This window comes from Gopherus evgoodei, chromosome 1 (genome assembly GCF_007399415.2).
Source record: "Gopherus evgoodei ecotype Sinaloan lineage chromosome 1, rGopEvg1_v1.p, whole genome shotgun sequence".
In the NCBI taxonomy this organism is placed as follows: domain Eukaryota; kingdom Metazoa; phylum Chordata; order Testudines; family Testudinidae; genus Gopherus; species Gopherus evgoodei.
Window position 1 is genome coordinate 344,395,112 of NC_044322.1, and position 15,057 is coordinate 344,410,168.

The 15,057-nt window shown below is 39.7% G+C and overlaps 1 protein-coding gene across 15 annotated transcripts in view; it reads right to left on the minus strand.

The window, feature by feature from the left end:
* MAGI2 (membrane associated guanylate kinase, WW and PDZ domain containing 2) overlaps nucleotides 1–15,057 on the minus strand; it is a 1,169,121-nt gene that overhangs the window by 486,189 nt on the left and 667,875 nt on the right. For all 15 annotated transcript variants that reach the window (XM_030558726.1, XM_030558640.1, XM_030558551.1 and 12 more), the window contains one exon: nucleotides 10,310–10,429. In XM_030558726.1, the coding sequence (XP_030414586.1) occupies nucleotides 10,310–10,429 (120 nt within the window). The remainder of the gene's footprint in view (nucleotides 1–10,309; nucleotides 10,430–15,057) is intronic.

The following is a 15,057-nucleotide window of genomic DNA, read 5'->3' on the forward strand; positions in this document are numbered from 1 at the left end:
TACACTGAGGGACACATAGCAGGCTGAGGATCAGGGGAATGCAATGGTGAAAAAGAACTAGCCTAGTAACTCCCCTCACCCCCGACTTCATTTGTGCACTGGTTAGCTGAAACCAAGGTTCAAGGACAAAGTCTACAACCAGTCAAAAAGCATCCATTAATTTATATGAAGATCTGTAGCCTGGAAACGGTGATGGATGCTAAACTATATGGTAGATTATACTTTATTTTTTTAACACGAAGTTGTTTAAATATTTCTTTGAATTACTGAGTATTACTATATGCAAAACATAATTATTTTGACTATATAGGGATCTGTTTAACACAAAGGGGGAAATTCTGCAGCTCCACTTCAGCCAGCTCATAATTTGGCCTAAAGGATATGAAGAATCTCTAATAAAAAAATGACCTGTCTCTAGGGCAAAATTTGAACTCATAGGCTTTGTGTTTTAGACTATACAGTTTTTGGCTGCAGTTCAAGGTAATCTAACTGAGGTTACATTTGCTACAAGAAAGGCATTGTCCCTTGAAGATAACAGAAAAATATTGAGTATAACAAATGAACAATGTAATAATAAATTCAAGGGGATACACAGGTGCAAAGGAAGTCTGTTTGATCAGCCCTACTAAGATCTTTAATTTTATATAAACCAGCCCTAGTTTACCAAACATTTTGTTTCTAAAATTAAAAAAAGTGAGCCAATGAAGAACTTTGCTACTGTACCTTTTAGATACAACTTTCTCCATAACTAGGGCATCTATTATTATGTTTTGTGGTCTGGGATGCTAAAGCAGGTATGTGGAAAAAACCACAAATATAAAATTGTGTTGTCAGAGCAATATCCTATGTTCCCTATTTTGGGCTCAATTCTACACAGAGTAAGGGAATGAGTGCTTCTGTATTCTAATTTGGCTTAAATAACTACCATAATTTTGAATTAAAGGGGCAGCATTCACAGGATAGTTGAAGTTAGGTCAGCATTCACATCTGAAATACTTAGTATTAAAGGTTTATAATCTAGTTGTATAATAATAAATTCTGGTTGTAATTTGTCACTCAGGATTTAAGTTTGGGAGCAATTAGAATATAATTTCACACAGAAATTAGAAATAGATAACACTTAATAGATGCTTTCAGTTAATTCATCTGCCAGTGCAGCAAAGTTCTGTACAATAACTTATTAATGCATTGACCGGTCTACTTTTAAACTTGAGAGTGAACAAATTTTGACCCTTTCCCTTGCGACGTTTTCCATAGTTTAATACAACTCACTGACAGAAAATATATCCTAATATTAAACCTAATCTTTCCCCTTTGCTAATTTCTTACCAGTTCTCCTAGTTATATACTTCGGTGACCCTAAATATGTTTTCTCCATCCTAGGGGTTTGCACACTTTAATTGTATTATACTTCTCAAGCATTGCTTAAACAAGCTAAATCAATCCCTACACTGACTGACAATTTTTGTTGCCATTCTCTGAACGACTTCGGTTTGTCAGTATCTTTCCGGTAATGGCTGCCCAGAATTTTGGCAATGGGTCAGACCTGGAGCTGAGCTGAGAAGTGCTCTGCACAACTCGAGAGAGGGCATAACTAGTGGCTTTAAGCCGCTTTTGGACTCCTGCGGATATTGGGACCCTCTGTGTGTTGATCTAGTCACTGGCATAAATTAAAGCATCCTGAAGGCTGTTATAATTTATACTGGCCCCCAGCAACTGAAGGGGCTGTTTAGGCAGCTGGGTATACACGGTGCAGCATAGGAAGCCCTGCTGCTGCAGTTCTGTACCACTCAAGGACCCTTCACACTGCAGAATACAGCTGGGCATAGTCAGGGAAAGGGATGAAGGCCAGAGAGTTCTACATCTGGCTGATATTCTCTGGGGCAATTATCAGTTGCTACAATATAAAGCAGCCCTGAAACTGCTACAAAAGGTGCCTTGGGACTGGCCTTGGTGTGTGTGTGTGTGTCATATAAAGGCCAGTCTCCTCAAAAGGAAGATCTTCAAGAGCGTGTCAGTGCGTTAAGCCCTGCTTCACGTGGAGCTGTGTCTGAATTTCCCTGGTGTCATTCATTCTATTCTGGATGACAAAAATAACTTTTATTTCTATTACGAACGTACATGGACACTGAGTTATACTCTCCCCACTCTGTATCGATGATCAGCTTCTCACTTCCTTCTCACTGCCACTTGGCCCACATGCTTTGACTCCAGTGGACCCTTTCACACACAGATTTCTTCCCAAAGAAGTGCTGCCCTTTTTTGTATACAAATCCATTGCCCGATCCTGGGTGGCACTCGTGACACTACCTACTACGAAAGGTACTATTTCAACACCAAACTAATTGCCATCAGCTCTTTGTCTTGAGCTATGCTGCATGAATATAAATTCATTGTTAAGATGCACAGAGACAGAACGCCAATATTAAAGTCATCAATATTTATCTAGCAAGTAAAATTCAGATCAGACAGGATGGGGACATCTGTCACACCATCTTTACATTTCAGAAGTTTAAAACTATTCTGCAGAAGTTACTTGTGAAAGTCACATTGAGTAGCACAACTAAAGAAAGCCTTGTTTTCTCTTTTCTTTTGGAGGATAAGGAAGTGGGGTGGGGGGTGGGGGGCAGGACACAGGAATTGTGTTTATTAAACTGTAATTCCTCACCTACTCCTTGCCCTAGTAAACATCAGTGCATTGAACCAAAAAACAAAACGAGGGCACAGATTGATGCCTTTCAGTTCATTAAGTAAGAAGCAGAAGAGAGTCCCTTATAATTTCCAGTACATCCATTGAGATGGACCTGGCGTTACACTGTGGAGCATTTCAACATTTCCATTTCTGAAGGTTCTATCTCTTGCTTTTTTAAAAAACAATCCCTAGCCATTCATGTTTAAAGTTCTGCAATATTTAAAGAAAAGGGCCTGATTCTGCTCTCGCTTCCACTTGTGTAAATCAATAGCAATGCCGTTGAAGTCAATAGAACTACACTGGTGTAAAACTAGTGAGAGAACTCGATCAGGCCGTAACTCTCTGGCTACATTTAAGACCTGCTTCTTCTTCCTTTTACTAGTTATCCATGCTTATAAACTGCTGGGTCTGAAAAGTGACCATCGCAATTTTGCTTTGGGGACCTCACTCCCTGCTGCAGTCTGTCTCATTTCATTTCCTCCTTGCTTTTACAAACACTTCACTTATAAAAAGATGGTTTTAGAATGATCATTATTATCAGTGTATTAATAGCTATATCCATACCCTTTCAATCCATTTACTCCCCTTTTAAAATTGGGCCCTTTCACTTGCTTCTGTGTATTTGGTTTAAGAGGGTGGCATTTTATTACACTGTATGTTTCATTTCTTTTGTACAGCATTCCAAGTGCTTTGGCAGGAGGCAGCACTATAGAACTACAGTCACTGGGCCAAATCTTGCATTTCTAACTCCACTATTTAAAAATTGAATAAGAGGCTTAGGTGCTTGCTAATTATTAATATAATAATGATAATCATTACAATACAATCATAAATAAACTAATACTTATATGGAATTATCCATCATTCGGATTTAAAAATCATGCTAATATTAAAGCTGGATGGATGGTGAAAAGGCTGAAGATGTAGTGCTGAATAATGCCTCTGCAGAAGATGAATCACAAGTGAGAACTGGAAAGGGTAGAGGCAGCATGATCACCCCATCCTCCCACTTCCCACATCCCCTAGGGCTGTATAATAACAATGTTGCTTCCATAGTATTTACAAATGCAAAGATGCCAGCCATCACCTTACGTAATCATTTGTAAAACAACTGAAAATTATAGTGTCCTCAAATAGAGGGAAATCATGGCAAACCAGGATTTCATCAAGGGATATGGGCACAAAGAACATCTTGAAGGAAATATACAGTCATCATTTAAAGTATATTCCTTAATTCAAGAGTTCTGCGTCAAAAGGGAAATTCTAATGTCTATTCTACTGCCATACATTACCCAAATAGCAGAATAGTAGGGGTGAAATCCTGACTTCATTTAAATCAATTAGAGTTTTGCTGCTGACTTCAATGAGGCCGGGATTTTAATCGACGTGTAGCAGTGTTGGGAATGGCTAAGCAATTTCAGCTAGCTTCTGAATATTTCACTATGTAGGAGAGTTTTGCACAATTTAAAGAACCCACCAAATGATAAAGAGTGGATTTCTGTGGCACAGATAAACTGATTATTCCTCACAGAATTAAATCTGCGACTTTTCCTGTGCATAATGGCAGCTAAAGGGTTAATAAGAAAACTGCCTGTCTGCGCAGCTGGGGAAGTCTGCTGTCCAGAAGGAGAGTCTGGGGAAAGCCTAGAGAGGAGGCGAGGTGGAAAGCAGCTCAGGGAACAGTAAGGGACTGTGAGGAACCGGTTCTATCTGCTTCACACAGGAGCCTGGAACTGTCCATCCTTTGCCAGGGTCATTGCACTCCTGAATCTTTACTACCTCAAAAGGGCAGAAACTAATAAGGGCCTGGCCAGAGGACTGGGGTCATAAGAAGAAATCGGTAGACACAGAACTAAATGATTGATAGCAGGAAGGGGAGAAGCTGTCAGACTTGGTGTAGCACTCCATAGAGCTACAAGAAGGTGCCAGCCGGTAAAGGCAGCCTTGGAATGCTGTGTTATTTTAATATACTTGATTTAATAACGTTTTAGTCATGTTTTTCACATCCTTTTATAGCTCTGAACAAGCTTTTCTATGCTTGTATTTACAGTGCTGCTCCACACCATCAACATCTATTTTCTGTGTACCCATTTCTTCCATATATAAGATATTTGTAATGGGTATTTATACCTGTGCATATTCTTTGCAAGCCATATTTAGAGCAAATATCCCTATCTTGACAATATTTGTTGTTTCTAATACTGCTCTCACATATGCTATTTTTTAAAAATGCCATTCTGTCCATCATATACACTGTTCTTCAAATCCTTCAATATTCTTAATATTTTATAATTAAGTTTTACAAGCAACAACAGTCTAAATGCAATGTGTTAAAATGCATCTGGGTTTTAGAAAAAAAGTTATTACATTTCTATTTATGCACATTAATATTTTTCTGAACATACATTTCATTAGGATTTTCATTCCATGGACTTAGTATATGGACTACAAAGTTTCATTGACATATGGAGGTAGAAAGGTCTATCAAGTCAGTTATCCACAAATTAAGTCTCTGAACAGGTCTTGACAGATCAAAGATGAAAGCCAAGCCTTTCCATTTAAAGTGAGTGGGGAGAGAATAAACACAGATGTTGTCTTGTTTACCAATCTGCAATGCTTAACCCTCTGCTTTGTAATTTATTGATACGAAGTCTGTGATTATCTATGAATCCATGGCTGCCATTTTCCAACATGCCATGGCCTGGAACTTCACTCAAAAAGTGGAGCCAGAACTCAGATCTTGCTCAAAAAGCACAGTAGCCTGCCACCTGAACTGGAAGGCTTCCTTCAGTGTTACAGCAATATGGGGCCTATGACACACAGTTGAATAGTCCCAATTCTATACAGTATAAGACAGTGATACATACACATACACACTAGTCATCCATTATAGTACTACTATTTTAGCTCACTATGTTACCTGAGTATAAACTATATTTTTCCCGATATATGTGATGTTTAGCATCTCATACTGTACTAGCCAAATACTGAAGTCCTTTACTCAATAAAGTCAATAGGAGTTTTGTCTAAGAAAAACAAATTAAGGCCTTCTGGATTTGGCCCATTACTGCCAATAAAAGTATGTATATAAAAACTATTATATACTAACTATAAAAAGACCATAACATACATTTGCTGATATATTGCAGGAAAAGAAAGAAGCAATCCACTTACATATACACAGATAACGCTCTGCTGGATTTCATGGAAGCATTAGTACACACTTGGGCCCACTAATTCTCTTACTAAAGTCAATGGGAATTTTACCATTGAGTTCAAGAGGAGCAAGAGCAGGCCCTTTCTTTCTTCTGCCACGCATACAGCTCTGGAGACTGAACTCCAGTGTTTTGCCACAACATTTGCAGCAGCAGTTCAAGCATTTTCACAGTTTTAAAAGAATCCACAAATATAGAGATGGAAAGGTCTTTTCAGCAGGAGCTCAGGAGAACACAAAAGTGAGCAAAAATAGTCACACCATTTGGCAAAACTGCAGAAAAACTAAAACTAAACAAAAATCATGTTTTTATCAGATTTGTGAAAAATGGAAAACTGTATAGTTTTAAACATAGAATTATTGTAAAAATATGGAACTCTCTGGCCACTTGCTGTTGTCACAAGAGTGACAGACAGAAGTATCAGGCAAAGCCGCAGTGGTGAACAAGTCAAAAACATCCAATTTTCCTGACACGCCTTGGCGTCTATTTCAAAACCCCTGACAGTCGGCAGAAAATGGCACTTTTAGATTGTAAATTATTTGGGGCAGGGACCTCTCGAGACAATGCAACATAAGATAATGCTGACATTCCCAACATTGTGCTATGCTGTTTTCCCCATAAGAGGAAATTTGGATGCAACTATCACTAAGAAGCACGTCTAGACATTTGCTTGTATATCACCTAGCTTAATGTATCCTAAAATGGAACCTTCGGTCACTCCTGTGATATAAATAATAATAAATCAGCCACTTCCTAGGGAATCCTGATCCCTAATGATGCCCCTCTTGTAATGACAACAGTTGCCATTGATCTGGCAGCTGTATTCACTGCATCAAGAGCTGCTTGGAGACTTATCTTGGTCATTAGCATTGACTAGTGATGTGAAGTCCTAACAAATCTGATTGGGCAGCTTATCCACAAAGGCAAGCGGCCTTTCATGTACGTGGAAGTCAAACCTGGCCAATATGGCCTGATAATTGGCCATGCAAAAATGCAGGCTTGCTGAGGAATAGGATTTCCAGCCAAATAAATCTAGTCTCTTTGGCTCTCTCTTTTTTAGTGTGGACCTGAATTGTTTTGCCTTTTCATTCATCATTGTGACCACAAGGCAGGATGAGGTAGGGTGCACATAAAAGAATTCCACACCCTTGAGAGGCACTTAGTATTTTCTATATGCCTTATGAGAGGTAGACAGTGCTGAAGCAGGTGTCTGCCACAGAATCTGCAAGGGTCCATGATATTCCCATTGATGCGGAGTGTTATCTTTCCTGATGAGGAGGCCTAAAGTATGTTCACTTACCTATGTGTCTATACCTTTACCTCCTCAATAGGGATGTGGAGGGCCTCGGCCGTTATTTTTAATGAATCTTGGAAACCATTATAATAAATTTTGGGGTCATGGGTCAGGGGATGAAGAGGACAGGGTGCTACTATGCTAAAAATAGCTGCATAGACATAGCAGCCTGGGCTGGAGATTGAGCTCTGAAGCTTGGATATCTCTCTCACATGACCAGAGATGCCCACTTTCTAATTTCTCCGGGCATGCTCAACCCTTACTCTGCCTCAGGCCCCGTCCCCACTCCACCTGTTCCCTCAAGGTCCCACCCTGCCCCACCTCTTCCTGAGAGTTCTGCCCCCTCCCCTGAACATGCCCCACCCTCACTCTGCCTTTTCCTACCCCCACTCCTCCCTTCCCGGCAGGCAGGTGGTGCTGGGAGAGAGGGGAAGGAGCTGATCAGCGGGGCTGCTGGTGGGTGCTCAGCACACACTATTTTTTGCAGTTGGCGCCCATGTCAGAGGGGCAATGTTTGAATCCAGTAGAATTGGACAGCACCATACCAGTGGTGAACAGAACTTTTAAGAAGTAAAGCAACAGGCAATCAAATAAAAATAATTAATAACTAACTATGAACTATAAACTAAACTGTAAAACAATTAAGTTATCAACTACAGTAGAAAGGCTGGCAGTCTCTTGACTAGTCAGAGCTCCATCTCTAAGCTGTGAGAGGAACTGAATGGGGGCTGGCATACTTTGGCCTTATGTGCCCTTGCTGTGGAACATGAGGACTGAAAAATGCTTGATGCCTTATGGGTAACTGCTGGCCAAAAAGACTCCAGTCTCAGGGGTCAAAAGGTGGTGAACACCATAAGGGGACTGTGCATACGGCAAGCACTCAAAGGAGAATGCAACAATGTCCGTCTGTAAGCCAGGTGTACTTTCCAGCACATTATCTGTCTAGTTTCCATGACACACATCATAATGGGAGGCCTTTGTACAGAGATAAGTCTTATGGGTTTATTTTGGTTTGTCTTTGGCAAATGCCAAGATTGCCAAAACCAATCAGGGAGCGATGTATCGGACATTGTTCTGCCTTGCTTTGTCTCTTATCCAGCTAGATTCTCAGCAGACTGGTACATTCATGTAGTGCTTCCCAACCAAGAAATTCAGAACATTTCACGCTGCTGTCCACTCAGCTTCTGATATACCTCTACCCCGATATAAGCTGTCCTCGGGCGCCAAAAAAATCTTACCGCGTTATAGGTGAAACCACGCTATATTGAACTTGCTTTAATCTGCCGGCGTGCACAACCCTGCCCCCCCAGGAGCACTGCTTTACCGCGTTATATCCAAATTCGTGTTATATTGGGGTAGAGGTGTAGTTGGTATTAAAAGACACTTCTCCGTATCCCTCAAGGAAAGCAAAAATCTTATGATTTAATTTGAACTAGCAGGTCAACTTCTACAATGTTGCTATAGACTAATGAAATTACATTGTCAAGCAATGACAGACCGGTTCAAAACCTATGTAGCTTTAATTTACGCCTCAAAACCTAAATTAACATAAAGAGACCAGCAGAGATGGCTCAACATTAAATGAAGGTCTGATGAATGTAACACTGTGGTATTACCTTACCTTTGTGTTATTGTTTATGCAAGTTTTCCCCTTAATGTCATACAGTGAAAAAGTAAGGAGAGGGAAAGAGATGCATTTTTCCAGTTATTTGTCTTCCTTTAATGGGAACTCTTTTTGCTATAATTCATGTATTGATCGAGACCTTTATGAAAATTTATTTACTTTTCAATGGGTACTTTGTGCTAATTAGGTGAGAAAAGATTACTTTCCTTCATGCTCTTTATAATAGAGCTAATAATTTTCTTTGGTGTGAACAGCTCTTTATTTATCTTGAGATGTGTTTCCTGATTGGAACAAAGTCAGGATAAAAGTAATCCTTGATATTCTTATCAAATGCTACAAATATGGGGCCATATCCTGCAACGGGATCTGCCCATGCTGGGGTGACCAGACAGCAAATATGAAAAATCAGGACGGGGGTGGGGGATAATAGGAGCCTATATAAGAAAAAGACCCCAAAATTGGGACTGTCCCTATAAAATCGGAACATCTGGTCACCCTAGCCCACACAGAGCTCCCTGTAGGAGTGGGTTGTATTTTGAATCAGAAATATGGTATGTTTTTAATGTTACAATCACTATTGAAGATAGCTGAAATAAAAATATTGATCCTTTCACTTTTATTTTTAAATACTTCTATTTAAAACAAACATTTATTACTTTTTAGTGCAGATTTTGGTTTCATTACTGTTCCGGCAACTGACCGATTCACAAGAGTTTAGCTTTCAGGATTGTTATGTTTTGGGACACATTTGAAATCAGATGAATCAACCATGCCCCTCGGTGAACATTGCTCTGCATTAAGTTGCTGGCTCTTCTCCCCTTGTGCTGTGTTAGAAAATGTCTAGACATTAAATAGACATTTTCTAACACAGCAATCACTGAAAATCCCTATGTATTTGACAGATACATAAATTAATGAATTCTTTTAAGTAACTTTACAAAGCCCAAGAGACATGATATTACAAAGCTTTCCTGCATTACTTAAAAAGTGCTGTCTCAGCATCCAATAAACACTGATATTTATAGGACCATCAATATTGTTTAAGCAAGGGGAGAAGTGTCCAGCCCTACAACTGTTTTCTCATTGAAGACTTTGCTTTGTCCTATAAATGTGATAAATAAGCAATTATTTGTTTGAACTTCATCTACATTGCCTCAGGTACTTGGCATGAGGAACTAATGTTTCTTTTATAAAACCTCAGAGTATTAACCTGTTGGGCTGCATGACAATTTATATGAATACTTAGTGTTAGTTTTGCTCTCAGTGTCTCTCTTAGCTAGGGTGATATATTAAAATTACAATGAATCCATCTGCATTTTAGCTTTCTCATATGAAAATATTTTCACAATTACCATCTGGTGCCTCATAAGTTCCAGATAAATGTAACAATGACACATTTGTAATGGGATGTCCTAATGCAATTCTGTTATATTGGAAAAAACAAAGAAAACATAAAACAGATTTAGCAATAAAAATATACTTACCTTCATATGTTCCACTTTCTAAGAGAGCACCACTTTTCTCCAGTTCCATAAAATCTTCAACAGTGATGAAAATATAGTCCACACCCGGGACCTCCCCCTCCTTATGTGGCCTTGTGGTGCCTAATAATAAGAGAGAAAGCCATCAAAATGATCTTTATCAAGCATATATTAATGGATATTTGATATCTGAAAAGTACTACAAAACCTTCATTAACACTTGCACTGTGCTAGTCCTATTGTATGGTTTGAAAAAATATAGGGTGGTAAATTAAATGTTTGTACTACATCGTGCATCTTTCTTCCCCAAGTTATTTGCAAAACTGTATAACTCTGACTACCTGGATTTTCAATGTAAATATGGACGCTGGTGGAGGTGTGCGAGAGCCATTTGGGATTCTGGGCCAGATTTTCTTAGGTTCCAGTTTACATACCTCTAGCTAATAAAAAAGTATAATTCTGCTGTGATTATTATGGTCACCACTGAGATCAGGAATTCATATGTAAAATTAGTCATTTTTTATTTATGACTACCACATTTTCTGCGGCTTTAGAAAAAACCAAACAGTTATTTTAATGTATCAAAGTTTGCCTCTGCTCACTGCAATTTTGTTCTTAGAGCATTTCATGTCAGGATTGTAATCTGTGTGATCAACTTTATGGATAAATATTAAAAATACATTTTTACGGTGGAGCCATGGTAGTGACTCCACAACTAACAACTTAAGACTCTTTTCCTTTATAAGTCTGATTTTGGTCCCCCTGCAACCTCAACTTTGAAAAAGAAAAAGCTTTTTGCTTTAATATTTTGTACGTGTGATCTCTTGTTAGGTGATAATTTTTGAGTTGTTTGAAGTGGATCACACAAGGTGTTTAGAGATCTGAATCTTTTAAAACAACTTTTTTTTTTAAAAAAACAAGATTTCAATGTTGATTTGGTGGAGTGAGGCAAGGGGGAATCCCAATTCTAAAAAACTGGCAGACGGGGTATACATAAGTATGTTGGATGGACAATTTTGAAGTTATTCACTGTGGGAAAAACTGACTCCTGGGAGCTCTGCACGTTCTCCCGAGATACTAGACTTTGTGATAACTGATGAAAACCATTGGAACCCTGCAAGGGAAGAATTTCATCTATGCAGCTCCTGAGCTCCACAGAGGAAAGTTTAATAAGCACTCAGGAGTCAGGTTTGTCAGGAGAGACAATGTTGCACTTTTTATTAACTGCACAAAACACTGAGGGCCCAATCATGCAATGCTCATGGACACCTGTGCCTAATAACATTCTGAGTTTGCTCAGGTTCTGAAAAAATCCAGGTTAGAGTAGGGATGCTCAGAGATTTAATATAGGGATAACAACAAGGAGTCAATACCCTGTTTTGAATAAGGAATTTTTGGTGCATTGAGGTTGTGCTGTACTTCGTCATAGTATTGGGAAGCACATAATACAACACGTAGGAAGTTTTAGTTCATTAATTGTAAAGAAGACAATTATCAGCCAAAAATACTAGAAAAGATATAGTTAAGGATATAAAGAGATTATTTAAAAAAAACCCAAACCTATATAAAAATGCTATTTTTTACTAAAAAAAACCTATCTAAAACTAGGCAATTCGGTGTCAACTTAGCAAAAAAACCAAAAAACAAAAAACAACATTTGAAAGTCAAGAAAATGTATCAGAATTTCTGGAATTACTCTTCTGAGTTCCAACAACAGGCTTAATTTTCCCTCTTGTCTCTATCCTGATTACAATCTCTGATCACCATTCCCTATTTAAGTTTCACAGTTAGACCACAAATCTCTATTATCTCACAGAAAAATCTATGCAGTGACTTATAAACTGTGAATCAAACCCCTAAATTGGATGCTAGAGACCGAACTCTTCATCTCTCTCATCATATGGACCAAAGACCATAACATCAGAGCCATTATCCTTCATATATGGTCAACGTAAGACACTGTTCTCATCTCAGTCAACTATAGGCTAAATACACCAATTCTACCTAATTCACCATCCCCAGATCGGTCAGAATACATGCTCCATATACAGATTGACTTGTGCAATCTCCATTCTGAACATATGGGCTATTACCTGCTCCCCACAACTCCGTCTACATATGTGTGAGATCCCCCTGTACCTGATATGGCTATTATATAATCAGACAACAAAAGGACATACCACTTTAATTCAGAAAACCAACAGGCAGTGCTTAACCTTTTTCATGCAGCCCTTAGGAATTATGCTCCACCAGCTTCTTAGTGATAGTTGCCTCCAAATTTCCTCTTGTGGGGAAAGCAGCACAGCACAGTGCTGAGAATGTCAGCATTATCTTATGTTGCACTGTCTCCAGAGGTTTCAGGTTATGATAATAGATGTGCTAACCACTTAGGACCCACTGTAGTATAGCATCAATAGACTGCCAACTCTTCAATATTCACCACTTTCCCTCTGAGTCACTACTGAACAAATTTCCCAGCATCGTGTTCAGAAACACTTCGTGGCGAAGGTGCTATCTTTTAGAGGAGACATAAAAACACAAAAATGTCGTCATTAAAAACTCATGACGCTTTTCCTAAAAGTGAAGGAGTGAACACGATGTCCAGGCCAAATTCCAACTAGGGTATTACATTCTGTGCACTTAACTTCCCCTGTAAGTTTTTCTCTGTGTGTCCTAAATTGTTAAAGTGCTGCAATGTTTTATTCTGGAAGTAGCTGCAGTTCATGTCAGATAAGTGATACCAATGTATAGTATATAATCTGTATCTCAGTTTGTAAAACATTTTGTGATGGCACATTTCAAACTATGTTACCCTGCACTGGAAATCCCAATTTGCAAATTGCCACGCTACCGTACCTTAAGCCTTGGCTAGTCAACCCAAGCAATGGAAAATCCTGCTGCATTACATTTCAAACTTGGATCAAAATAGAGCAACTAGAGCTGTAGTATGCAAAACAGCTCGCCCTTTACCTTTCACAAATACTAAAAAAAGAGAGAGAAAAGAAGCAACTTATTACCATACCTATCATTAGTCACTCAGTGGTGAGTCTCAGGCATGTCTCAGGATTTGAGCAAGGGTACAGGACTGGTCCATACTTCCTGCATGCCACAGCATTGGCCCAGTTTTCCCGTATCATTTTTACACGGGTGTAACACCACTGATCTCAATGGATTTCCTCTTTAACTGCACCAGTATAAGAGGATAAGTAAACCCTATAAACAAACCCATGAGCATTCCTGGATTAAAATATTATTCACTGTAGTGTTTTATTCTACTGATTCATTAAGGAGGTTTACTTTATTATTAGCTACAGAAAGCACTGTGTGCACATGAACATCTTGCTCATCTCTTTGCAAAAACAGGATAATCTGCTTATGGAGACGCAAACCTTAAGAGAACATACTTGCTACTGCTTGTAATGTTTAGCTTATTATTAATGTAGAAAGAAAATCACAAGAAGGCCAACTGCCATGTTGTTAGGATAGTAGCTTGAGAAAAAAATGAAATCCAGTTCCAGTTCCATAACAAAAGGCCCAGGGAGCATCAAGGACACCAAGAGGAACATGTATGAGGGATATTTATGACAACTGTAATGTGGGGACACATAATCCCCACCCTCAGCCCTTTGTTCCTGATTAATCAGAGAGGACAGTTTGCAGTTATAACTGATTACTCAGTGCACGCATATACAGATGTACCGGTACTGCAAACATTCGCATCCAGGTACAGCTTTCTTAGGGCGTGGCTACACTTGCAGATGTACAGCGCTTTGAGTTAAACTAGCCTTTGGAGAGCGCAGTAGGGAAAGGGCTGCAGTCTGTCCACACTGACAGCTTCAAGCACACTGACGTGGCCACATTTGCGGCACTTGCAGAGGCATTGGGAGTGGTGCATTATGGGCCGCTATCTCAGCATGCAATTGACTACAACGTGCTTTTAAAATGGGAGGGGTGGAGTGTGACAGGGAGTGTGTATGGGGGGGAAAGAGAGAGGGTTTTGGGGGTGCTGAGAGTGTGTCAGCATGTTGTCTTGTAAGTTCGGACAGCAGCAGACCTCCCCCTCCCCGCCTGCCTCTCTCTCTCTCAGACACAGCATTCCACAGTAACGGCTTGCATGCCGGCTGTCAAAACAGAGTTTTGAAAGGGCATTTCCATATTCCTACAGGAGTTCAAAACAATGACAAGAGTGGCCACTTGACTTAAGGGGATTATGGGACATTTCCGGAGGCCGATCAGAGCCCAGTAACGCAACACTTCGTTCACACTGATGCCCGGACGTTGTAGCCAAGGCGCAGCAAACGTTATTCCTCTCGCCGAGGTGGAGTACCAGGAGCGCTGTAGCCACGGAGTCAGAGCTCTCTACGTGCCTTGCCAGTGTGGATGGGTAGTGAGCTAGTGCACCCGGGGCTCCCTTATTGCTCTGTAACTTGCAAATGTAGCCAAGGTAGAAACTAAAGGCTCAGTCCTGGGAGTACTGAATGCCTTCTTCTCTCATTGAGTTCCCTGGGGCGAATGCACTGAGCATCTCACTTTTAAGACATTAGTTCTGGCCTCAGATGCCTGCAGCTACTACTGAAGTTTTGGGGACCAATTATCCTGTCACCAGTTTCACACAGGTGTAATTATATTGACTTCAGTGCAGTGACTTCTGATTTCCACTGGTGAGCGAGGAAAATCCAGCCAGGTCAGAACTGTGAATATACACCCAAGGACAAAATTTGGCCTTAAAACTTTCAGTCCAGACCATCCTT